At 46.2% G+C, this 26,830-nt stretch overlaps 1 protein-coding gene across 6 annotated transcripts in view; it reads left to right on the forward strand.

The window, feature by feature from the left end:
- Positions 1-26,830, forward strand: part of cntln (centlein, centrosomal protein) — a 182,004-nt gene that overhangs the window by 130,840 nt on the left and 24,334 nt on the right. For 4 of the 6 annotated variants that reach the window (XM_065003822.1, XM_065003823.1, XM_065003825.1 and 1 more), the window contains 8 exons: positions 21-96; positions 414-667; positions 8,018-8,215; positions 9,671-9,768; positions 13,280-13,406; positions 13,782-13,919; positions 14,346-14,531; positions 19,185-19,382. In XM_065003822.1, the coding sequence (XP_064859894.1) occupies positions 21-96; positions 414-667; positions 8,018-8,215; positions 9,671-9,768; positions 13,280-13,406; positions 13,782-13,919; positions 14,346-14,531; positions 19,185-19,382 (1,275 nt within the window). Of the gene's footprint in view, positions 1-20; positions 97-413; positions 668-8,017; positions 8,216-9,670; positions 9,769-10,887; positions 11,183-13,279; positions 13,407-13,781; positions 13,920-14,345; positions 14,532-19,184; positions 19,383-26,830 lie in introns of those variants that run through there. The other 2 variants (XR_010459670.1, XM_065003826.1) reach the window with 2 other exon arrangements.

Below are 26,830 nucleotides of genomic sequence, written 5' to 3' on the forward strand. Positions count from 1 at the left end.
TTTTGGTTTGTCTTTTCCAGTCACACAGGTACGCAGCCGCCTCAGAACAGCCAGTGGAAGAATTCTCCAGAACGCAGCCCGATGTTCCGAACCAAGGTAGCAACAACAGGTTTTCATGTTTCACTCAGATTTTCACAAAACTTTATCAACTATTTAGGGGGGGTACACACACCAAAACACACACACTATCGGAAGCAACACCTGATACACAACAAGATTCTGTTCTCTACACTGTTGTATCGGTTATATATGGAATGGCTTAGTCAGTCTGATGATAGAATATCCCATACACACACACACACACACGTTTGATAACTCTCAGCAGCAGAAATCTAAATGGGGATTGTAAGTGTGTTCACCGCTCTCCTGTACATGAACACTCTGAGGAACGCACTGTGTTCTCCTCTTGTTAGGATATAAACAGAGGGAGCCGGGGGAGGAAGGAGGGAAGAGACGAAGTGAGAGAAAGAGGAGGAAGGCCCAAAGGTGCGGCTGCTGTGCCCCCGCCTCATTGCGCGGGCGCGTTCTGGCGCTCCAGCGCCATCTCACCATTCTACAGACCGCCCGGTGTGATGCCCAGCGCTCCTCCCAGGAGCTGCGAGACGCCAACGAGAAGATCACGTCGCAGCTTGCCCAGAGACTGAACGTCAGCAAGCAGTTATCACAGGTACCACAGACCAGAAGAGGGGAGGACAGGCACAGAAAAAGTGGAACAAACAGAAGAGAAGGAGGGGTAGGGGAAGGATAAGCAGGGGGGTTGGTACAGTAACTGGGAACAAGGAAGTTGTTCTTTTTCTTTCCCCTTTTGTTTCTTCCTGTCTTTTCTTTTGTCTTTCGGTGTGTTTCTGGGGGCCCTATCCCTGGCTGCAGTGGGAGCAGCTCCTTTGCCCTTATCATGCTTAATAAGTGTGTGTCTGACAGGCCTGCCCTCGCCTGAGGAGGTCAGCACCACAGAGGAAGAGCCACAGAGCACTGAACACACTGCTGCAGTCTCCTGCAATGCTATACTATAACCTACTGACTACTATACTATACCCTACTGACTACTATACCCTACTGACTACTATACTATACCCTACTGACTACTATACCCTACTGACTACTATACTATACCCTACTGACTACTATACTATACCCTACTGACTACTATACTATAGCCTACTGACTACTATACCCTACTGACTACTATACTATACCCTACTGACTACTATACTATACCCTACTGACTACTATACCCTACTGACTACTATACTATACCCTACTGACTACTATACCCTACTGACTACTATACTATACCCTACTGACTACTATACTATACCCTACTGACTACTATGCTATACCCTACTGACTACTATGCTATAGCCTACTGACTACTATACTATACCCTACTAACTACTATAATATACTCTACTGACTTATATACTATACCCTACTGACTACTATACTATACCCTACTGACTACTATACTATACCCTACTGACTACTATACCCTACTGACTACTATACTATACCCTACTGACTACTATGCTATAGCCTACTGACTACTATACTATACCCTACTAACTACTATACTATACCCTACTGACTACTATACTATACCCTACTGACTACTATACCCTACTGACTACTATACTATACCCTACTGACTACTATACTATACCCTACTGACTACTATACTATACCCTACTGACTACTATGCTATACCCTACTGACTACTATACTATACCCTACTGACTACTATACCCTACTGACTACTATGCTATAGCCTACTGACTACTATACTATACCCTACTGACTACTATACTATACCCTACTGACTACTATACTATACCCTACTGACTACTATGCTATAGCCTACTGACTACTATACTATACCCTACTGACTACTATACCTTACTGACTACTATACTATACCCTACTGACTACTATACTATACCCCACTGACTACTATACTATACCCTACTGACTACTATACTATACCCTACTGACTACTATGCTATAGCCTACTGACTACTATACTATACCCTACTGACTACTATACTATACCCTACTAACTACTATACTATACCCTGCTGACTACTATACTATACCCTACTGACTACTATATTATGCAGTAATGTACTGACCACTATACTATACTGTACTGACTACTATATTATTATACTATACTGTACTGACTCAACCAGCTAGTCTCTGAAACAGTGTCCTAGTGATATTTCTCAAACTGAAATCTTTGTTTGCTACTGTCATGACGTTGCCCTCTTTGGGTACAGCAAGCCCCATCCCCCTCTCCCTGTCTCCTACACCCAGGCTGCTGTGGTCAGAGAGGTCGTAAATTCCTGGAGGAGATTATCTCCTCATAGCCACAGTATAGAGAGAGAGTAGAGTTTTCATAGAAGAGAACAAAGGAATTTCTTCCACCTCACAGAACTTGAGGTCCAAACAACATTTATCTTCTGGAGAAGGTATAACAGATTGGTTAAGAATCCAGCTACGAACTGTTCTGTTTGGTACAATTTTGTGAAACTCATGGGAGACAATACGGCCACATTACCATAACGCTGTTTATATAATAGCCTCAGATATGAGGTTTACATCTAATTGTTGTATAAGATGAATGAGTGTGGATGATACTGTTTGTGAAATTGTGTAATGTGATTTTGGACTGTTTAATGAAGGAAACTCCAATTCCCTTTGGAGTTGAACTAAATCAGAGGACCGCCCATGAGCACAGTTATGGTCTGGCATCCTGGTACAGGCCCTTTTCTGCAATTCCGAATTAAACCCCCACCGTGAGAATTTCTCAACAGACCATGTTGCTCTCAATTACGAGAGGACAAAGGTTGCAGACCAGTTTACCTCGATAACGAGAGGGCCAAGGTTTGAGACCAGACAGACAGAGAGGGCGGACAAACTCTCCAACAGAATCTAACTTTTCAACAGAGACCCCGACGACACACTGAGCGTAAATATATATATTGATTGCAATTGTTCCCGAATGAGTGAGTGTTCATGTGCAAAGGATTAGCATTTTAATTATTATAATTATCAACTGTGTGTCGTATTATCTCACTCGACCCCCACTTTCCTTTTGCACACCAAGCCGCGATGCCGGTTTATCCCACTAGGGAAACTCCGTTATCATATCCTTGTAACTATCTACTGTTTGTTTATGCATTTCTGTGAATTACTTAGTTAGTAAATCAATTATTTTAAGACAATTGATGGATGACTCATAGTGAAGACTGGGTTTGTGCAGATAACCAACAATTTACAACGTTTGGAATTAGACTAACGTGAGGTAAAGAAGAATTCATTAATCAGAAGACTATTGATCAGATATGAAAATATCTTGGTAATCTGAATATTTTCCTTGGTGCCCCGACTTCCTAGTTAATTACAGTTACAAGATTAATCAGTTTAATCGCGTAATAATAATTACAGAGAGTCATTTGATAAAGATTAATCTTCAGTTGAATGATGCCAAAGACACGACACTATGTACAGTACTTCTGTCTGAGACTGCCATCGTTGATGTTGTTTGTGGGGACATCAAAATGAAGGTTGTTGAATCATATCTCACCATTGTGATGCCAATGACCAATTTTCAAAAAGGCGCTTTACCCACATGTGTTCTGGCTCTGGCACCAACCCATTGGTTTCTGGAACCAATCAGACAGTTTAAAATTGATTTCCGTTCTAAAAATCGTTGGGGAGGTACTCAAATACAGACTCATTGCGTAGAAGAAACTAACATCCGCGGCTTGGTGTAGAGTTTGTGTAGCCAGGCAAATTCTTCCATGACCTGACCTCCTCTTTCGCTCTCTCTCACGGTCTCATACACATACACACATGTTCTCTCTCTCACACACACACACCAGGCCGTATGGTAGTTAGTGGGACTGGCAGGAGGCCCCTGTTGGGTAGGAGCAGGCAGAGCCCCGACCAGCCCCAACCCACTGGAGGCCTGATTAGGAGTGTGTGTGATACACACAGGTCAAAGAGCGCAGGAGCCCCGCTGCTCTGGAAGTGGCCTCCGGGTTCCGGCCCCTACCTAGCTATCGTAGAATAGAACAGCCAGGGCCCCGAGGAGACCTAAGACACTGGCTCTGCGGCATTAATGACACACACATACAAATGCACACACACACACACACTCTTACACACATGCACAAACACTTAGAAACAGAGATAGACACACACACTTTTCTCTGCTTGGGCTGACCAGAAAGAAACAGCAGTAGTTGTCTTTTACTCCTGCAGTATTAATGCCACTGCAGCAGAAGTTGTCCAAGAGTCTGAGCTCTCAGCTAGAAAACAGGGATCATTCCCCCTATAAAGGGCACAAGGTCCTGTGCTGTTGGCTGGTATCCGGCTGGCCCCTGCCTGCCTGCTAGCTCTCTGACTCAGAGTCCAAAACTCTGGCTCTAATTGGCTTAGCCCGGCGCCTCGGGGGCTGTCATGTGAAAAGGTATGATGACAGTGTCAGAGACCGAGAAGTAGAGCTACCTCGTTTGTTTGGCTCCTTAGTGGTGTCCTGTAGTTTCCTGTTACTTCAAGTTGTGTGTTATTGAAATGTGAATCAGGCTGTCTGTGTCTGTGAGGGAGAGAGCGAGATAGAGGGGGAGAGGTAGCGAGCGAGAGGGGGAGGTAGAGAGACAAATCGAGAGAAGTGGCGTACCCTTTCAGCCTAAGTGGAACATGTGTCTCTACAGCACAGTGACACTTTCATCAGTCAATCACACCACGCCAGCCACCTCATCCCCACAGACCTCTCTGTCAGGAACCAGACTGCAATAGCTGTCAGAGACACACACACACAGAGACACACACACTCACAGACACACACACACACTCAGACACACACACACACGGCAGAGTGCTTTGTGAGGTATTTCCACCCTGTTCCCTCTCCATAATTGCCGTCAGTCTGTAAAACGTGACCCTCTTAATGGTGCTCTCTGTTCCTTGACTTCTGTCTTTGTACTTTCTGTTCAACAAGGTGGGAAGGAAAGGCATGAGAAAGAGAGAGTCTGTTAGGAAAATGAAGGATAATTAGGCTACGGTGGGGGGGACGTTGTCCTCTCACACTCTTTTCTTCTCCCTCTCCTCTCGTTTGAGGAACGAGGGAAGCGACAGAAGCTTAGAGGAACCTCCTCTGGGTGACAGGTGAGATGTCCTACGGTAATTTCCAAAAATGTTCCTCCCGCTGTAAAGAAACGTCGGTCACGCATATTAACCGAACAGGGGATAATTTGGGTCTGGAATCGGGTACCTCGCACCCCTCCCAAACCTCCCCCTCTACCTCGTTCTACAATTGAACGTCTCTTCGACATGAGCCCGACCCCGTAATCTCCAGGTGTGGATCGGCCCAGCTCCCATCCTGCCCGGAAGAGGCTGGGATTACCACAGGATTAGAGGGGTAAAACAGACACGGCTGACAGGGAGAAGAGGGGTTTTTCTGGGTCTAGGCGTTTTATGCCCAGGCACATGACAGAGCCTGGCACTTAAATCCTGGTGACGGACACTATAAAGGTACAACATAATAAAGATGGGTGCCACTGCTGCCTTCAGTTGTCTTTCCAGGAATCTCTGGTTCATCTAAAGTCTAGAATCGAAGGTCGTGGCTGTTGGTCCTTGAGTTCTATGATGTTAGTATGGACACTGGATAAGTACTGTGTCGTCACTCTGCCGTGGCTTGATGTTTCTCTGGTGTTATTCTAGGATGATACTGGTGTTGTCTCGTGTCCATTTTCAAGGTGCTGTACGTATGTCTGGGTCTAGGTCATGTTAGGCTAGCGTTCGCTTGTTGTGGTTGAGGAACTGAGCCAGGCCAAAATGAGGGATGTGTACTGTACCACTGTGTGTGTCTGTGACTATGTGGTTCCTTTGCTATTTTCGGAGCCACCGGCCTCATTATTTATCCTGCTAATGATTCGGTATCACTTGGAATGGCACCAGCGAGACCACTGCCCTAGAGAGGCGAGAGAGGGGGAGAGGAACCGAAATGGAGAGAGCAGGAGGGGAGAGAGTGCAAGAGTGGTAGAGGGAGAGAGAGCGGGAAAAGAGAGAGAGGAACAGAAATAGACAGAACGGGAGGGAGAGGAGAAAGCGCAAGAGAGGGAGAGTAGTGAGCGAGAGTGGGGGAGAGAGGAAGAACGAGAAAGAGAGAGGGGGGTGAGCGATAAAGAGAGAGAGAGAGACTTCAGCTGGGCAGCCTAATGGTCCCACCATGCATCAGAGTCAGTGTCAGTGTCATCTCTCACCAGACCCAGGGCTGAAAATGGCCCCTCTGAAATCAAAGCCTGTCTTACGGGAAGTGTCATCAATGCCACTCTTAACACACCCATACACACACACACGACCCAGCAGCAGAAGCAGCCCCCCTCTCTCTGTCTCTCTCAGTGGGGATATGGCCTGTGAGCCTTCAAAGAGGAGGAAACCTAAAACAAGAGGGATTCTACTAAGAGGTGTCAGCAGGCAACCAGATATCAATAACCTCCATGTATGCAGAGCAGAGAGGCCACCCCTGGGACTACTGTGGTTTCCAGGATGGTTGGGAGGGTGTGGGGGGTTGAGAGGGTGTGTGTACCACACATATCACCTTCTCCTTATTTGCGCTACAAAGTGAGCATTATGTTTGATATGATACCAAATTGTATTATTGTGGCAATGATAAATTAGATGACAGAAAAGCATTGAGTACATTGAGGTTGATAATATGCATGCGGTTTAAACCGTTTAGCCCCAAAGCAAATGTTTACCATGTCTGATACGCTGGTACAGTAGGGTAGATGATTACCGAGCAGTATTATCCTACAATTCCTCCCTCGCTCTTACTAACTCTCGCTCACGCTCGCTCGCTCGCTCCGCTTCTAAATCAAACCCAGCTCAACTCCCTCCGTCCCAGGGTGCACTCTGATTCTACTAGATGGCTCTATTACGCCTGCCAATCAGGGTTAGAGAATTAGGGCTCTTCGGCTGGCCGCGCGTCAGAGTCATCCTCGTCTTCATTAAGATAGAAACAGGATTTAATCACAGTTACTGTTCAGTACGTTACGCTGTAGAAGAATATACAGTAACTTTCAAAAGGACTTTCAGTTTGTCCATCATAAGGGGCTGGTTTCCTGGACATAGATTCAACCTAATCCTGGATTTAAAAGCATGTTCAATGAATCTCCATTCAGAGGGATTTTTTAAATCCACCAACGGGTTCAACCTGTGTTCACTTGTTTCACTGCTTCATCTGTACATGCCTACTGTAGTGTAGTGTACTTGTTTGTAGACACAAAGCATCTCAGAGTAGGAGTGCTGATCTAGGATCTGTCCATACAATCTTATCCCCGAGCTGACAAGGTACAAATCTGTCGTTCTGCCCCTCAACAGGCAGTTAACCCACTGTTCCTAGGCCGTCATTGAAAATAAGAATTTGTTCTTAACTGACTTGCCTAGTTAAATAAAGGTAAAATAAAAAATCAAATCAAATCTAGGATGATCTAAAAGGCTAAACTGATCCTGGATCAGCACTCCTACTCTGACTCTTCGTGGATCCGTGTTCTGATTTTAACTGAGGACGTGGTTGGTGCTCTGTTAGATTGTTCCTCTCAGGGTGTCCAATAATCATGTCTGAGGTCTGGTCCAGCTTTCTCATCACCTCTCACTGGATACACAGACAGAATAACAACAGAAGTCATGGTCAAACTTAGATGTTTACATGATGCCACTACAGCAGTAGCAGGTACACTTTCAGACTCTCGTTATCCTTTCAGTCACAAGTCTTCTCAATCTATGAGTGCTGCTCTGACAACCTCGTGTACGTTCTGACCCGCTTTAGTTTTTCAATCACAAAACAACTATTTTTGTCTTTATATGTATGTTGCAGGTCCAGGAATTCTAGCTTACATGACTTTTCCCTTCACTTTCTTCATACTACAGGTCCTGGTATCTAACCTTACATCCTGCAGTACTTTCTGACTACCTCTCTCTCTGCTCCCGGTGTGTTTAATGGTGTTCCCAGAAGCTGACCTCTGACCTGGCGGGTGTAGAGCAGCAGAAGAAGGTGCTGGAGATGGAGCTGGAGCAGTGGAGGCAGATCCACAGGACCAACACCCCCCAGCAGCTCCCCTCTACCGCCCCCCAGCCCCTGGAGACCCCCAGCCCTCCTGTCCTTAAAGCCCTGGAGGCAGAGGTCAAACATCTCCACACTAAACTGAAGGTTAGTGGTCAGAAGATAGAGGAAGCAGGAGGTCACTGTAATAGGTATACAGTATTTATTTGTATCATTCAACCTTTATTCATACAGTTGAGTCAAGGAACAACTAATGGTGGCCTGTCAAGAAGAGGGCACAGCAGCAATTTAATTTACGTTTATTTATTTATTTGACAGGGACAATGCACACATTGCTGTAAATGTGCCAGATTTAGTCAGCTGGCTAGTTTTCATCTGTAGTTCCCTGGGCAGATAGATAAAACTATACTACACATAGAAGCAAGGGCCCTGACGTTAGTTATCAATGCTGACAGTTCCAGCAGGGTTGACAATGTCAGAAACAAGCTTCAATTGAACACTCCTTTAATCTGAATGTTAAAACCCAAAAGTATCTTCATTTATTTCAGATTTTATTTTCAGATTTTTTTGTCTCAATCTAATAATATTATAAAAATGTCCACAGAGCTTTTTTTTTTAAACCGATGATTTATACATCACGTCTTTTCAAAATCGTATTATATTTACCAATGACAATTACCCAGTGGTTTCCTATTACTTGATATGCCAGGGAACACCTGTCAGTGAGGTGAGAAATGGGAAACAACAGCGTGTCCTCTGAGTGGCTGAACCCTCCGAGGTGTCAGTACGACACCGTTATCTGCCCTTCGTTAGCTCACTCATCAGTGTCAGCCGCCATATTGCTACTGTCGTTACCAAAGGCTGACGAGTCAGCTGAGGTGATGGTGGAGTGTGAGAGGTGAGGAGGGGGAACAGAGAGAACAGTGTGTTGGGGGGAGGGTGTGTGTGTGTGTGTGTGTGTGTGTGTGTGTGTGATGTGAGTTTCCGCTGGAGACCAGAGCTCCTTTAAACCAAAGGGAAGATGCACACACAAATATCCATCATTCTCATGATCACAAGCACACCTGTAGTCACGGGCCACAAGGGGTGTGTGTGTGTGTGTGACGTGCACCAGAGAGGCTTTGACACAAAGGTGTCCTCTCTCTTTGATCCTGCAGTAGAGGCATACTGATACCTAGAACCAGAAACACACACAGAACAACAAATATATATTTGTAGCTTTTTTACTTGACAGGGTTCTCCTTTCCCATCATTCCTCTACATATAAGCTATGATGTCATGCCATTTCACTTCTATTCCATTTGTATTTGAATTTAATTTAAAGAATTTACAGAAATATATTCATACACCACATATTCTCACATGACAAAGACAGACAAGAGGTTTAAAAATGGATCCGTACACAATCACAATCTCCTCCTACTTCTCCTCAATTGTGTAAATGTATTATAAATATTTTTTCTGTCACTTCCTGTCATCCTAGTGTCTGCACTTCTAATGAGAACACATGCTGCTACATCTGACCTGTCACCGCTAGTGTCACAACACCCCTGTCTCTTTGTCTCTGTGGCTCACACACTGTCTCTCTGTCTCCCTTCTCAGAGCTCCAAGGCGGAGGTGACGAGCCACACGTCGGCTAACAAAGCCCTGCGAGCCCAGCTGCTGGAGAGAGAGGAGAAGCTCAGAGAACTGCAGGGGAAGTCAGTACAGAGACTGTCTCTTTCTTTCTCTCTATCTATCTCACTCTTTCTTTCTCACTTTGTTTCTCTCTCTGTTTCTCTCTCTTTCTCTCACTCTCATTCTCTGTATGTCTGTCTCTCTTTCTCTCTCCGTTTCTCTCTTCTTCCTCTCTGTGTCATCTGCAGTGTTTGATTCCACCGTGTGGCAGCTCTCTGACTGCTGCCCTGCTCTGCAGCTCAGCTCTGAATAGTCTCTGGGGAGTTTTCTGTTTGTGTGTTGGTGCATTCGTGCGTGTTTATCTCTCTGTGTGTGTGTGTGTGTGTGTGTGTGTGTGTGTGTGTGATTTATTGTTCTGTGTGTGTGTTAATGCCATGTATGTGTGTGTGTGTGTGTGTGTGTGTGTGTGTGTGTGTGTGATTTATTGTTCTGTGTGTGTGTTAATGCCATGTATGTTGTGTGTGTGCCGTGTCGTTCATTGTGTGTTGAGATAAGATGGAGGGTTTTGATCAAAGAGAAGGGTATTGATCCAGTGTGTGTGCCGCAGGAAGGATCAACTCTGCTCCTCGTGACACAAAAACCCACACAACACCACAGTGGCCCCCGGGCCCTCTGTTAATGACTTACATAGTTGAAAGAAGTGAAACTACCAAGCTGTGATCGATGATCATGTAACATGTTAAGAGGTCTCAGCAATTATCAACTTATCAAACTTTACATTTTTTCTTCTCAAACAAAGGCAGAATGGACTGACCTGTTTTTTTTTTTTTTGTCTCTCTCTGTCTCTCTCTCTCTCTCTCTCTCTCTCTGTCTATCTCTCTCTGTCTCTCTCTCTCTGCCTCTCTGTCTCTGCCTCTCTGTCTCTCTCTCTGTCTCTGTCTCTGTGTCTCTCTCTGTATATCTCTCCGTGTCTCTCTCTCTCTCTGTCTCTCTCTCTCTGTCTCTCTCTCTCTGCCTCTCTGTCTCTGCCTCTCTCTCTCTGTCTCTGTCTCTGTGTCTCTCTCTGTATATCTCTCCGTGTCTCTCTCTCTCTCTCTGTCTCTCTCTCTCTCTCTGTCTCTCTCTCTCTCTCGGCCCAATAGGATACTGTAGTCCCCTTTTTTCCTTTCATCTTCTATAATACATCCAACATGTGTGTTCAGTGTGTACAGCGATCACAGTGGCGTTGTGTGTGTGACCAAAGCGCGGGCAGATCACAGCCGAGACAGAGCGAAGATCCCTCAGCCGGTTTCCGCGACAACGTCCCTCACATCCATTGGTCCCTTCTTCTTCTATCGCCATGGCGCTACCCTAGCACCTCGCCACATCCTCAACGGGGTGTGCTTCTCTCAGAATGAAAGACATGTCTCTACCAGACGTCTCTGAAATATACATCTCAGTACACACCAAGGGGCCAGGCAGGCTGCTCCTCGCCAAAAAAAAAAAGTGAATTTCAAAGTAAGAGCGCATGTCCTCAGTCAATATCTGTCATCCAGGCCCCTGCTTTATTTATGAATCTACTTCTTTCATCTCCAGCGATCCTGTTGTCTGTCTGTCTGTCTGTCGAGCAGAGACACATCTATGTTTTGACTTCTCTTTTGTTTTTTAACAACACATACTGCTGTCTGTCGAACACTTTAAAGTGTGATTATCACGGACGCATGTTTGACGAGTGATAAAGTGGAAAAACAGGAGATAAAAGAAACTAGCAGTGGGGTGAAAATGTTAGTGATCAGGATATAGGCGCCGAGTCGAGTCTCTCGACTGAGACTCCATAAATACAGATCTCTCTCTCTCTCTCTCTCTCTTGCAGAAGAATAACTACTACTATAGTAGCTATCCCCCATTCTTTTTCATCCTTTGTTCATCCTCTGTTCATCTAAAATACATGTTCCTGCTCTAATTAGCATTATTAGTGTTGGGGAGGAACAGAGGGAGCTGTGTGATGTGGCTGGGCTTCTCTCTAATGCTGCTGCTCTTAAAGTCAACAGAGACAGACGTCCTTAAGGTTCAATATGGCTTTTCTCATTAATGGTTAAATCCATTGGGGTAACCAGGGACCTTATGCAGCAGGTCCCCCGGCCAGACTCTCCTCTCTTCTCTCTCATTTCAGTTAATGTCACTCCAATAAGACAAGCTCTCATTGATTTGGGCCGGTCTGCCCCCAGGCTAACGGCTCTATCGAGGGAGACAGGGACATTTACTTACACAAAAATATGAAGGGCACTTGCCCCTCGGTTGCGTCATCTGTTTATTTAGAATCGAAGCCCAGCCCGTAACATGCGCAGTCCGAGAGGAGAAAAAACAAGACATATTTTCCAATGTAAACCTGATGAATTAAAAGGAAACACATCTGATCTTTAATTATATCATTCCATTTGTTCTTCCGATTCCCCCCCAGCGGGACCCCAGAAGGACATGAAGTCGGTAATATTTGCCTTTATGTGGAGAGAAAAAAACCCGGAGCAAAACATGTAAACAGAATAAACAACACGCTAAGACGTTTAACTGAAAGAGTCTCTTAAGATTAGGCTCCAAAGAGTTACGGGAATATTAAGCGTGTCGGGGAGAGGTTTTGAAATGTGAAGTGACACGTCGTACATTTTAGACACACACACACACAGCCATGCCGTTTCAACAGCGGGCCCCCAGTGTCTCTCTATCTAGTTACTGTCAGAATAGTCAACTAGTCAAGTAAACAAGCTCTTTTGGAGTTGATTCCCCTCTGGATCGTTATCTACAGAACCACGTCCCCCTCCCTAGTCGGCCCCTCCCTAGTCGAATGGGTTTTCATGTGGCAAGGACAGCAGTGGAACATTTCATCAAGAACTGTCTCTCTTTTCATGCTATTTGGATGTGTTGAATTGCATCTATGTTAGTGTAGATCAGACTGTTACTGCAGTCTGGACGTTAGTGTAGATCAGACTGTTACTGCAGTCTGGACGTTAGTGTAGATCAGACTGTTACTGCAGTCTGGACGTTAGTGTAGATCAGACTGTTACTGCAGTCTGGACGTTAGTGTAGATCAGACTGTTACTGCAGTCTGGACGTTAGTGTAGATCAGACTGTTACTGCAGTCTGGACGTTAGTGTAGATCAGACTGTTACTGCAGTCTGGACGTTAGTGTAGATCAGACTGTTACTGCAGTCTGGACGTTAGTGTAGATCAGACTGTTACTGCAGTCTGGACGTTAGTGTAGATCAGACCGTTACTGCAGTCTGGACGTTAGTGTAGATCAGAAGATCTAGAAGGTCATTTGTCAGAAACGTTCCCCAACTGATGTATCACAACATGCATAGATATTCCCCACTAGTCTAGGAATCAGGAATGTATGCAGTCTACAAATGGGATGTTATACAGCCATTCATATTTACTGCAGCTTCCCCTGTCAGCATGGGATTGTCAATATATTTAGTTGTCATAATGAGATGTGATGGAAGGGGAGCATGGGGACACGGTGTGTGTGTGTGTCTGCTTCTGCGTGTGTTTGCGTCTGCATCGTCGCGTGCGTATTAATAACCTGTGTGTGTGTGTGTGTATGTGTCTCATTCCCAGGGTGATCCACACAGAGAGAGACGTGCACATGAAGAGGCAGCTGGTGGAGGATGTGAAGACCAGGATGAAGTTCCTCCTGGAGACTGAGAAGACACACAGAGGACTGGTGGAGGAGCTGGAGAAGAAAGTAGGTCCCAGTTAACATCTCACACCACATGGTTTCATCACACGCAACAATGGCTTAGCAGAGTCAGATGGCATAAAATGCTTTTAACTGGCACGTTTACAGTCCCGCTTGACTTGATGGTTTTCCTGTAGTCACAACAACATTTCAGATGGCACGTTTTCATCACATGACGTCATCTCCTGGCAAATAACAATGAATCGGCTAAGCATGTACTATATTTCATGAAAACACCACTAACCGACATATACACCTAGCCTTGATTTAATTTACACAATACTGTAGCATGGGCTAAAGAAAAACACATTCAAACATCTTTGTTATTTTTAAGGTCATCTCAAGTTCTTCCTCCTCTCTCCCTCTGTGTGTGACGTCCAGGTGAAGACCATGACAGAGGAGGCCACTAACAGGAAGGCCTTTATAGACTCTCTGAAGAGGAGGCTGAGTGTAGCCACTAAAGAGAAGAGTCAGTATGAGACGACCTGTCAGGATCTCAAGGAGGGCCTGGACAAGAAGGTAGCAGCAATAGCGGTTCAGGCTCACCATTCTAGTAGTGTGTGTGACGTCCAGGTAGACAGCAGTGGTAATGTTGCTTACACACAGACTGGGATCGTTCTATTTTGACTTGGTAAAAAATATCAGCATCAAGCTATTAGTTAAGGTGGATTTTATACAGTTTTCCTTCCCATGGACAAGCTGGGAGAAGTACACCAACGGAAGTGGAGATTGACTCCACAACGCCTTCTTATAGCGTCCTTTCCAACCCCATGTATTACGATATAATCTCCCTGGGTTGTCATCCAACCATAATGAATACATAAATCATCTCTACATTATCATTGTACGTCATGAAACATTGGTAGACAATCGCTGTTCAATTTTCAGTGTAAGAGTGAACGGCATGAATGGAAATCTGATATCCTTCTCTCTCCCTCCTTGTAGGAGCAGTGTGTGGAGGCCCTGCAGGCCCGTGTGAGGGCCAGTGAGCGGGCCCAGGCTGAGCTGGAGCAGACAGCATCGCGTCAGATGGAGGGTCTGGCCCAGCAGAGCACCGTGGCCCTGGAGGCCCTGCACAGACGACTGGGCCTGGCCCACACACAGCTGGAGCAGCTACAAGCCTTCACTAAGGTACTTGATTTGGGACAGGGCATGGGTTAGAGGGCAGAGGTCAAATGTACTGGGGGGCAGACACAGCACAGCACAGGGGGTCGGTGGTCACTGTCAAAGACATGGACATACCAGGGTCGTGTTCAGTCGGGGCACACCGTAGATTTCAAATAAAATTTAAATAACCAGCTCCCTCCACGTTTCAGTCAGTTTTCTTCCGTTTGGTGCCTAATGAACATGACCCAGTTTGACAATCCCGGTCTGAGATTAGCCTAGTTATTCCTAATATAACCGTATTAGGGTTGTGATATGCCAGTCAGACGAGGGACTGCTAATTAGCCTTGCTGCCATGGCCTGTTCTCTTCACACAAAGACCTAATAACCGTTGTAATATGACGTCTCTTATTCTAAATTCATTAACATAATTGCCTCTGAATCAGTCTTTAATCCGACCATCAAATTGAGTCATGACATTGGGTGACGCGAGGGCTGAGTGCTTAGTCTGTGCCAGTGGAGGGCATAATGGGGGGTGAAGGCCCTGCCAGTGTGTGTCTGCCCAGTGGGATTGGAGGCCAGGTCTGGCCTGGTCCCAGTTCTAATCCAACTGCCTTTCTAGTGGTGTGTCTGCCAGGGCCTGATAAAGAACCTGTCAATCACACCGTCGCCGTGACACCTGCCCATCATTTCTGACTGCAGTGTTGAGGGGGAGGGGCTTGAGAGAGACTGCGATGGTATCCCTTCCCTCTGAACTAGTCCAGGAGACAACATGGATACCATTGTGGTCATCACCAGCTCTTTGTTCTCCCTCAAGACATTTGTTTCACTGGTCAAAATAAACTGAGCAAACTGTTGTCAGGAAGTTTTTAATAAGAGGTTGCCCATCTCTCTCTCTCCCTCCCTACCTTCCTTTCCTGCCCTCTTCTCTACCCCCACTCCCTATTTTCTCCCCTAGCAACATCATACTGTATCCTATCTTTACTAGTGAGCCCTTTCCTTCCTTGTTCCCAGAACACTAGGGCTGAGTTGTCTGAATGTCTGGGCCACTGTTGTTGAGCATTCACATCATTCAAATCATTCCCATCATTCTATGTTTCTCCAATCCTTTTTATGATCCCTGATAAGACCAGGAGGCCTTTTGATTGGCTGACCTGCCATCCAGAGGAGATTTACTGCTGCCATGTATTGATCAGTGTCCAGGGCTTCTGGGGCCTTCTTCTGTTGTGTACTCTGTTTGGTTGGACCCCGGGCTCCTCTACACCTCTCTACCAGCCTCAGGCCATGTTCCACCTCTGTTCATGTGCTAAACACTAAACACTGGACTGGCTGCCTACACTCACCGGCTTAGGCTCAGACACAAAGGTGGACACCAGATTTGGGTTCAAATACTATTTCAATTATTTAAAGTACTTTCGCATACTTTAGAAGTAAGTATTCAGCAATGTTTGATTTGAAAATACAAGTAGTTGAATATTGGAATGTATTTGGAAATATACTTGGAAAGTATTGGTACTGGACACATTTAAATAGAACACTAATAGCCTATGTCAGTATATATCTATGAAGGTGCCATGTTCACACTAGAGATGTGTCTGAATTCACTCAACCACATATTGTGGTCTACTGTCCTTTACCATCCCTCTCTGTGTGTTTTCAAATGGCCATTTTCTCAGTCAGTCCTTCCAGACAGTTCTTTTGAGTGTGTGACCTAGTGAGAGTGATCTAAACGAATGGGGGTAGTTATTAGAGAAGGACAGTGCTTCCAGACAGTTCTTTTGAGTGTGTGACCTAGTGAGAGTGATCTAAACGAATGGGGGTAGTTATTAGAGAAGGACAGTCCTTCCAGACAGTTCTTTTGAGTGTGTGACCTAGTGAGAGTGATCTAAACGAATGGGGGTAGTTATTAGAGAAGGACAGTGCTTCCAGACAGTTCTTTTGAGTGTGTGACCTAGTGAGAGTGATCTAAACGAATGGGGGTAGTTATTAGAGAAGGACAGTGCTTCCAGACAGTTCTTTTGAGTGTGTGACCTAGTGAGAGTGATCTAAACGAATGGGGGTAGTTATTAGAGAAGGACAGTCCTTCCAGACAGTTCTTTTGAGTGTGTGACCTAGTGAGAGTGATCTAAACGAATGGGGGTAGTTATTAGAGAAGGACAGTGCTTCCAGACAGTTCTTTTGAGTGTGTGACCTAGTGAGAGTGATCTAAACGAATGGGGGTAGTTATTAGAGAAGGACAGTGCTTCCAGACAGTTGTTTTGAGTGTGTGACCTAGTGAGAGTGATCTAAACGAATGGGGGTAGTTATTAGAGGACAGTCCTTCCAGACAGTTCTTTTGAGTGTGTGACCTAGTGAGAGTGATCTAAACGAATGGGGGTAGTTATTAGAGAAGGACAGTGCTTCCAGACAGTTCTTTTGAGTGTGTGACCTAGTGAGAGTGATCTAAACGAATGGGGGTAGTTATTAGAGAAGGACAGTGCTTCCAGACAGTTCTTTTGAGTGTGTGACCTAGTGAGAGTGATCTAAACGAATGGGGGTAGTTATTAGAGAAGGACAGTCCTTCCAGACAGTTCTTTTGAGTGTGTGACCTAGTGAGAGTGATCTAAACGAATGGGGGTAGTTATTAGAGAAGGACAGTGCTTCCCTGCTCAGTTGATCTCCATGTTGTAAGCCTCTGCTGTCTAAATTGGCCCTCTGGCTACGGTGATTGTGATACTAGGTTTGTCAGGGTAAGATCTGTGTGCGACTGACTCGATGTACACACACACACACACACACACACACAAAATAATGTGAGATACAATTGGTCTCACTTTCATATATATACACACACACACACTGATTCTTTCTCTCTCCCTCTCTCCCAGGGCTCAAAATGAGTGATGAATTCACCCCTTAATCTCTTTCCGGATTATTTCACACATTCAGGGTTTGGGTCAATTGATTGTAACCCTTGACTAGCGACAGTAAATATCTATTAGGGCTGTAAATAAAAGAATAGGATCTCTGGCAGTTTCTTAATGAGCTGTGTATTCCTCCAGGACACAGTCTCGGCACACTTAAGGAGACTAAAGCCAGTTTGGTCTATCAGGAAAATGAAGATAGCTGTGGTATATCAGACCGTATACCACAAGTATGACAAAACATTTATTTTTACTGCTCTAATTACGTTGGTAACCAGTTTATAATAGCAATAATGCACCTCAGGGTGTGTGGTATATGGCCAATATACCACGGCTAAGGGCTGTGTCAGAAAAGTATAAATACTTTATAGAATGTACAGAGAAACCCTACAGAATATCCTAGTCTGTTTAGTCATATTATTTGGGGTTTCAGAATCAGCGCATTTGTGTTTTTGTCTGAGCTTCAATGCATTTACATTTGATTTATTTTACTAATAGTCTATCTAATACCATCCATCGGCTCCGTCCACGAACTCTCTGTCAACGAAAACTCTCCCCACCAACTCTCAGAGCTCTCCCTTATGAAATCTAGCAGAGCCTCAGCTAAGTACTTCTTAAAGTACTTTTATTTCACACGCCCGTGTGAAAGAAACTAAAGCAATGGAGACGTCTACTGTATGTCTGTTTATGATTAGCCTGGGTTATGTACACAGAATATGAGGGGGGTGTGTGTGTGTGTGTGTGTGTGTGTGTGTACACACGTCTGTTTCTGAATGTGTGCAGCTTCCCTTGTGTATGTTTTGTGTGTGTGTGCTTGAAAAGCGGTCTCATGCTACCTAGCCCATCTCTCGGCTGACCGTCCATTCCAAGGTCGGCTTTTCAGGCGAGCTTACAGGGGAATGATACAGAAGATTATTGCATCGATCAATAAGCTCAAAATGAAGCAAAGGGGAGTTTTGGGTTATTGACTTTCTCATGTACAGTGGCAGCTTTGACATTTAATTGTCTCGCTCTCTTTGTATTTAGAGCCAACTGCCATTTAGTGGATTCAGGCCTCTGAGGTGCCCGAAGGTTACACACACACACACACACACTATCTCGGGCAACATTTTAAATGCACCTCATTGCTCAATTATTTCCACTGTTCTGCCGTTGTATTGGCTTGTTGTATGGTGAGCCCATTCAAAAGCAAATAAATAAAAGGTAGCATCTTTCCCATGCGTGATTCGGTCCGCGTCAATTCTGGGGGGATTTAACGGAGAAAAAACCTATTGTTGATATCCAAGATGCGTAGATACCCTCTGTGTCCGTCATCACGGCGCCATTCAATTGGTCGGATAACTCGGAAACCCTCTCAGGTACTAAACTCCTATACGGAGAATGAGCGAACGAACCAGAGAATTTCAGTGTCAAACTCAATATTGCTGCTGACGCCCTCGGCTCTTGTCTTGATAGGTTTAATTTATTCATCATTTATACAGGTGTAGGGTCTTAATTTGATCACCCTGTTGCAGGAGAACTTTCCAACAATGCAGGAAATGTTGAACTTGTGGTGTATTTAAAGTTTAAAAAGGCTTCTGAAGTCTGTAATTTCCACTTTTCCCTTACAAAAAAATGTCCATAAATTATAATACACATAATAAGTCACATTTCCTGTTGCTGCAGGACTTTTTTTTCCCTGCTGTAGAAAACTGGCTCAAATTTAGATCTTACATCTGTATCCGTCTCTCTCGCTTTCTCTAGTTTCATCACCCTTTCTACATGTTCTTCCTCTCAGGCTCTGGCAAGCGAAACTCTCCGCGAGGTGCAGGACGCCAAATCGCAGCTGAGGAAGAACAAGAAGATGGCGGAGAAGAAGAAGGCAGTAGGTGCCGGAGGGCTGTCCAAGCAGTCCATGGTCAAGGCCCAGTCCATTGCTGCGTCCATCCTCAACATGACCGAGATGGACCTGGCTGAAATGCTGGACACCGATGAGGTACAAGATCATGAATCCATAAAATAGTCATTGCGGGATAGACGTAATATCTGACCCTGTATCAGTTGTTAAGAGACATATTCTACCACCTTCACAATGACCCAGTGGGGGCAGATACAAGTATAGGGTACCGTCACTGATAGGAAAACATGGAAAGACAGTTGACTTGTATTGAAGTCCCAGTTCAGTCAGAGGAATCTAACTGGCACTTGGCCTCTGTGGCGGTTCAGTCTCATGTAGAGGCGAAAGAAACGCACACCTATTTAGGCGAGGTGCTGGCTAGCACAGTGGAACACTTTTTAAAAATGAAGGAGAGCCGCACACTCTAGGAGCTCAGATTCCAAAATATGTAACAGAGTGCTATGGTAAATGTAGCTATATGACCTTTCTAGTCGTTGACTGGATAAGTATGGGTGAGTAGGCATCATGGACACTTAGGGAGGTGATACAGTGCATTCGGAAAGTATTTAGACCCCTTGACCTTTTCCACATTTTGTTATATTACAGCCTTATTCTAAAATGGATTAAATAAAACATTTTCCTCATCACTCTACACACAATACCCCATAATGACAAAGCCAAAACAGGTTTTTATTTACATAAGTATTCAGACCCTCAAGATTTAGCTCAGGTGCATCCTGTTTCCATTGATCATCCTTGAGATGTTTCTACAACTTGATTGGAGTCCACCTGTGGTAAATTCAATAGATTGGGCATGATTCGGAAAGGCACACATCTGTCTATATAAGGTCCCACAGTTGACAGTGCATGTCAGAGCAAAAACCAAGTCATGAGGTTGAAGGAATTGTCCATAGAGCTCCAACACAGGATTGTGTCGAGGCACAGATCTGGGGAAGTGTACCCCAAAATTTCAGCAGCATTGAAGGTCCCCAAGAACACAATGGCCTCCATCATTCCTAAATGGAAGAAGTTTGGAACCACCTAGATCTGGCCGCCCGTTCAAACTGAGCAATCGGGGGAGAAGGGCCTTGGTCAGGGAGGTGACCAAGAATCCGATGGTCACTCTGACAGAGCTCCAGAGTTCCTCTGTGGAGATGGGAGAACCTTCCAGAAGGTCAACCATCTCTGCAGCACTCCACCAATCAGGCCTTTATGGTAGAGTGGCCAGACGGAAGCCACTCCTCAGTAAAAGGCACATGACAGCCCGCTTGAAGTTTGCCTAAAGACTCTCAGACCATGAGAATCAAGATTCTCTGGTCTGATGAAACCAAGATTGAACTCTTTGGTCTGGAGGAAACCTGGCATCATCCCTATGGTGAAGCAGAGAAGAATGGGTGAAATTTGCCAAATACAGGTGTGCCAACCTTGTAGCGTCATACCCAAGAAGACTCAAGGCTGTATTCGCTGCCAAAGGTGCTTCAACAAAGTACTGAGCAAAGGGTCTGAATACTTATGTAAATGTGATATTTCTTATATTTAATACATTTGCAAACATTTCTAAAAATCTGTTTTTGCTTTGTGGGGTATTGTGTGTAGATTGATGAGGGGGAGAGAAAAAAACAATTTAATCAATTTTAGAATAAGGCTGTAACATAACGTGGTGGTCTAATGTGTTTGGGATTTATCAGAGTTATGGAATGGGGGGTGAGGGGCTTGTTCTTTCTGGGGTCTTCCTGGGGCAAACATCTGACATACATCTACATTATATATACAGTATATTCAAATTGTTTTGCAGTGGCGTCCACGATCCCCTAAATGCATATAGGGGAAACATTAGCTTTATGTATAGGAAGACAATTCTAGAAAACATGGCTACGTACATAACAGAATGGAACCAGGCTAGGATACAACTATCTCTTATTCAAGAGAAGAAGAAAACGCCACAATATTGAAAATCTCACACTCTTACTCGCTATAAAAGTGATTTGGTTCATGGCTTTTCTTGTTCAAGAAGGACCCTTTGTTTCATGACCACAAGCTCTAACTACAGTACGTCCCCACTTCCTCCCCATAGATCACTCCTTCTCTCGCTCTTCTCCCTTGTCGTCAATTAACCGACACAGCGTTACAATCAACTTCCTGTCTTCATCACAGGATGTGAGAGTGTATGCCAGCCAGGAATCAGGCACCACCTACCCTGGAATGACAGGGCCTAGATACGTTTGAAGAAATGTTCCAACTTATCAGAGCTTACTGACCGTGAAGTGTGTGTGAGGTGAGGGTGTGTGTTAATGGCGGCTAATGGCATTCCGCCCGGTCAACGGCGTGTGTGTGTGTGTCTGTTGGTGTTAATTGCTCGTCCGTGGATTACGGCGCTGTCGGGTGCTCAGGGACCCACTGGAGAACGGGTAAGTGGTCTGTCACTGGAAGTGTGTGTGTGTGTGTGTGTGTGTGTGTGTGTGTGTGTGTGTGTGTGTGTGTGTGTGTGTGTGTGTGTGTGTGTGGGAGGGAGAGGAGAGGAGAGGAGAGGAGAGGAGAGGAGAGGAGCCAGTCACGGTGTGTTGCTAATTGAAAATCCCCCAGGAACCATGGAAGGACAAGGGGGAACAGTAATTGTGTGTCTGTGTAGATCTTTATGCAACTGGAAGTTACCAGGAAACCAGACGTGTTTTAATCTGTCCAGGTTGGAATCCACCTACTGCTTACTTAGTAACATAGAGTTTTCCACCAGGTATTTTACCGTGTCAAATGTTGATGTTGAGATGTTTTGTTTCTGCGACTGAAAGATTCAGACAGAGTTGAATAGGGGCAGCAGTGTGGTCCTCTCAGTTTGAGAGGAGGAGTTGTTCTGCTATACTGTACCTTGTATTTCTTTTCTGCTGTTACTGAGGGTGGTTGTGGGAAAAGCCCTTTGTGTTGCCACGGCCCTACACACTCAAACACACACACACAAATCAAATCAAATGTTATTTGTCACATGCTCCGAATACAACAGTGAAATACTTACTAACCAACAATGCAGTTAAAACAAGACTATTAAAAAATACAAATTAAATTTGAACTATAAACAAATAATAAATCAAATGGACAAATAACATAAAAAATGAAGGAAAAAAATATATCCAAGTTACTAAAGAAATAATATACCTAAATAAAACCAATATAATTAGAAATAAAAGTAATACACACACTAGCATACTCTCTCCCTGCCACTCCATCCAGCGGTAGACAGGCAGTAAGAGAGTGGCAGTAGTGATCAGCTCCTTCTCCTTTGGCAGCAGCAGCTTGTTGTGGACTTAATGATGCGTATGTAATAAGGACATAATTGCCAGGCCAGTTTGTTTTCCAACAGGGCCCCTAATGAGAGACGAAGGGTCAGTGTATTGTTATCCATCCTCTGAGGAGCCACACACATACACACACACCCTTCTCACCTCCGTGGGAGGCACAGGAGGCAGGGGTGATGAGGAGCCAACCACCAAGCAAGCCCACACCTCACCTCGCTCTCATTCTATCGCTCTCTCTCATTCTATCGCTCGCTCTCATTCTATCGCTCTCTCATTCTATCGCTCTCTCATTCTATCGCTCTCTCTCATTCTAACGCTCTCTCTCATTCTATCGCTCTCTCTCATTCTATCGCTCTCTCTCATTCTATCGCTCTCTCTCATTCTATCGCTCTTTCTCATTCTATCGCTCTTTCTCATTCTATCGCTCTCTCTCATTCTATCGCTCTTTCTCATTCTATCGCTCTTTCTCATTCTATCGCTCTTTCTCATTCTATCGCTCTCTCTCATTCTATCGCTCTCTCTCATTATATCGCTCTCTCTCATTCTATCGCTCTCTCTCATTCTATCTCTCTCTCTCATTCTATCTCTCTCTCATTCTATCGCTCTCTCTCATTCTATCGCTCTCTCTCATTCTATCGCTCTCTCTCATTCTATCAATCTCTCTCATTCTATCGCTCTCTCTTATTCTATCTCTCGCTCTCATTCTATCGCTCTCTCTCATTCTATCGCTCTCTCTCATTATATCACTCTCTTTCTCTCTGCCTGTCTGACTACCTATCTCTGCCTCTACCTAGTCCCCTTCCCTCCCTCCCTCTCCAGTCACACTAATGAGGGTCTCTGAAAACATGGAAATTAGCTGTGCACTAACGCTACCAGCAGGCCCAACCATCCCCATCCATCTAGGGGAGCCAGGGAGGCCCCCCATCCCCATCAGTCTAGGGGAGCCAGGGAGGCCCACCGTCCCCATTCGTCTAGGGGAGCCGGGGAGGCCCACCATCCCCATCCATCTAGGGGAGCCAGGGAGGCCCACCATCCCCATTCGTCTAGGGGAGCTGGGGAGGCCCACCATCCCCATCCATCTAGGGGAGCAGGGGAGGCCCACCATCCCCATCCGTCTAGAGGAGCCAGGGAGGCGCACCATCCCCATCCGTCTAGGGCAGGTATTCCCAAACTAGGGTACGCGCAATGCCGTCGGGGGTACTCCAAATAAAAATGTGATAATTCAAATTAAAAAATCATTTTTATTCTTCACATTTTCAAACAGTAGATTTATATTTTGGGTGAGGTTTCTTTCTCGACTGAGTAGCCTCGTTTCACTGCCAAAAATTAAATTAAACCATCTAGTGTTCAGTGATATAACAACACAATGTCAAATACAAGTAGCCGAGTCAAATAATAACATCTAATCACATTAACCGTTACTCTCTCGCGGTAAACCTTCACTCTTGCGCAGACATTTAGAACCAAAACATGACAATTTTAAAAATAAGCCACGGGACTTTTTTCAGCGAGAATGAAGACGACTTTTGAGTAGTAAGACATGTATAAAAGCAACAAATACCATTAATAAGAAGGGACTAGAAGCGTCTTATATGGTGAGCTACCGAGTGGCTAGAACAGGCAAGCCCCATACTATTGAGGAGGACTTAATTTTTACGTTTATGGGGGGGTCAATTAAGGAAGACATCGTCTTCTGGAAACCAGGACAACAGGAGAGGATATTTTTAAAGCAGTGAACAGCTTGGTGACATCAAATGGACTGGTGATCAAGATGTGTTGGTAGCTGTACTGATGACGCAGTGGAGTGGTAACACACGTGCAAGCAGTTTTACAATATACAATTGCTCGTCTCCCCCCGAAAGTCTTCCCTGGCCTGCAATCCCCATCCATCTAGAGGATAGGAGAGCCAGGGAGGACCACCATCCCCATCCATCTAGAGGATAGGAGAGCCAGGGAGGCCCACCATCCCCATCCATCTAGAGGATAGGAGAGCCAGGGAGGCCCACCATCCCCATCCATCTAGAGGATAGGAGAGCAAGGGAGACCCACCATCCCCATCCGCCTAGAGGATAGGAGAGCCAGGGAGGCCCACCATCCCCATCCATCTAGAGGATAGGAGAGCCAGGGAGGCCCACCATCCCCATCCATCTAGAGGATAGGAGAGCCAGGGAGGCCCACCATCCCCATCCATCTAGAGGATAGGAGAGCAAGGGAGACCCACCATCCCCTTCCATCTAGAGGATAGGAGAGCAAGGGAGACCCACCATCCCCATCCGCCTAGAGGATAGGAGAGCCAGGGAGGCCCACCATCCCCATCCATCTAGAGGATAGGAGAGCCAGGGAGGCCCACCATCCCCATCCATCTAGAGGATAGGAGAGCAAGGGAGACCCACCATCCCCATCAATCTAGAGGATAGGAGAGCCAGGGAGGCCCACCATCCCCATCCATCTAGAGGATAGGAGAGCCAGGGAGACCCACCATCCCCATCCATCTAGAGGATAGGAGAGCCAGGGAGGCCCACCATCCCCATCCAGCTAGAGGATAGGAGAGCCAGGGAGGCCCACCATCCCCAACCATCTAGAGGATAGGAGAGCCAGGGAGGCCCACCATCCCCATCCATCTAGAGGATAGGAGAGCAAGGGAGACCCACCATCCCCATCCATCTAGAGGATAGGAGAGCAAGGGAGACCCACCATCCCCATCCATCTAGAGGATAGGAGAGCAAGGGAGGCCTACCATCCCCATCCATCTAGAGGATAGGAGAGCAAGGGAGACCCACCATCCCCATCCGTCTAGAGGATAGGAGAGCCAGGGAGACCCACCATCCCCATACATCTAGAGGATAGGAGAGCCAGGGAGACCCACCATCCCCATACATCTAGAGGATAGGAGAGCCAGGGAGGCCCACCATCCCCATCCATCTAGAGGATAGGAGAGCAAGGGAGGCCTACCATCCCCATCCGTCTAGGGGATAGGAGAGCAAGGGAGACCCACCATCCCCATCCATCTAGAGGATAGGAGAGCCAGGGAGGCCCACCATCCCCATCCATCTAGAGGATAGGAGAGCCAGGGAGACCCACCATCCCCATACATCTAGAGGATAGGAGAGCCAGGGAGACCCACCATCCCCACCCATCTAGAGGATAGGAGAGCCAGGGAGGCCCACCATCCCCATACATCTAGAGGATAGGAGAGCCAGGGAGACCCACCATCCCCATACATCTAGAGGATAGGAGAGCCAGGGAGGCCCACCATCCCCATCCATCTAGAGGATAGGAGAGCCAGGGAGACCCACCATCCCCATCCATCTAGAGGATAGGAGAGCCAGGGAGGACCACCATCCCCATCCATCTAGAGGATAGGAGAGCAAGGGAGGACCACCATCCCCATCCATCTAGAGGATAGGAGAGCAAGGGAGACCCACCATCCCCATCCATCTAGAGGATAGGAGAGCAAGGGAGGCCTACCATCCCCATCCATCTAGAGGATAGGAGAGCAAGGGAGACCCACCATCCCCATCCATCTAGAGGATAGGAGAGCAAGGGAGGCCTACCATCCCCATCCATCTAGAGGATAGGAGAGCAAGGGAGACCCACCATCCCCATCCGTCTAGAGGATAGGAGAGCCAGGGAGGACCACCATCCCCATCCGCCTAGAGGATAGGAGAGCCAGGGAGGCCCACCATCCCCATCCATCTAGAGGATAGGAGAGCCAGGGAGACCCACCATCCCCATACATCTAGAGGATAGGAGAGCCAGGGAGGCCCACCATCCCCATCCATCTAGAGGATAGGAGAGCAAGGGAGGCCTACCATCCCCATCCGTCTAGGGGATAGGAGAGCAAGGGAGACCCACCATCCCCATCCATCTAGAGGATAGGAGAGCCAGGGAGGCCCACCATCCCCATCCATCTAGAGGATAGGAGAGCCAGGGAGACCCACCATCCCCATACATCTAGAGGATAGGAGAGCCAGGGAAGCCCACCATCCCCATCCATCTAGAGGATAGGAGAGCAAGGGAGGCCTACCATCCCCATCCGTCTAGGGGATAGGAGAGCAAGGGAGACCCACCATCCCCATCCATCTAGAGGATAGGAGAGCCAGGGAGGCCCACCATCCCCATCCATCTAGAGGATAGGAGAGCCAGGGAGACCCACCATCCCCATACATCTAGAGGATAGGAGAGCAAGGGAGGCCTACCATCCCCATCCGTCTAGGGGATAGGAGAGCAAGGGAGACCCACCATCCCCATCCGTCTAGG

Source organism: Oncorhynchus nerka, linkage group LG18, assembly GCF_034236695.1.
Source record: "Oncorhynchus nerka isolate Pitt River linkage group LG18, Oner_Uvic_2.0, whole genome shotgun sequence".
In the NCBI taxonomy this organism is placed as follows: Eukaryota; Metazoa; Chordata; class Actinopteri; order Salmoniformes; family Salmonidae; genus Oncorhynchus; species Oncorhynchus nerka.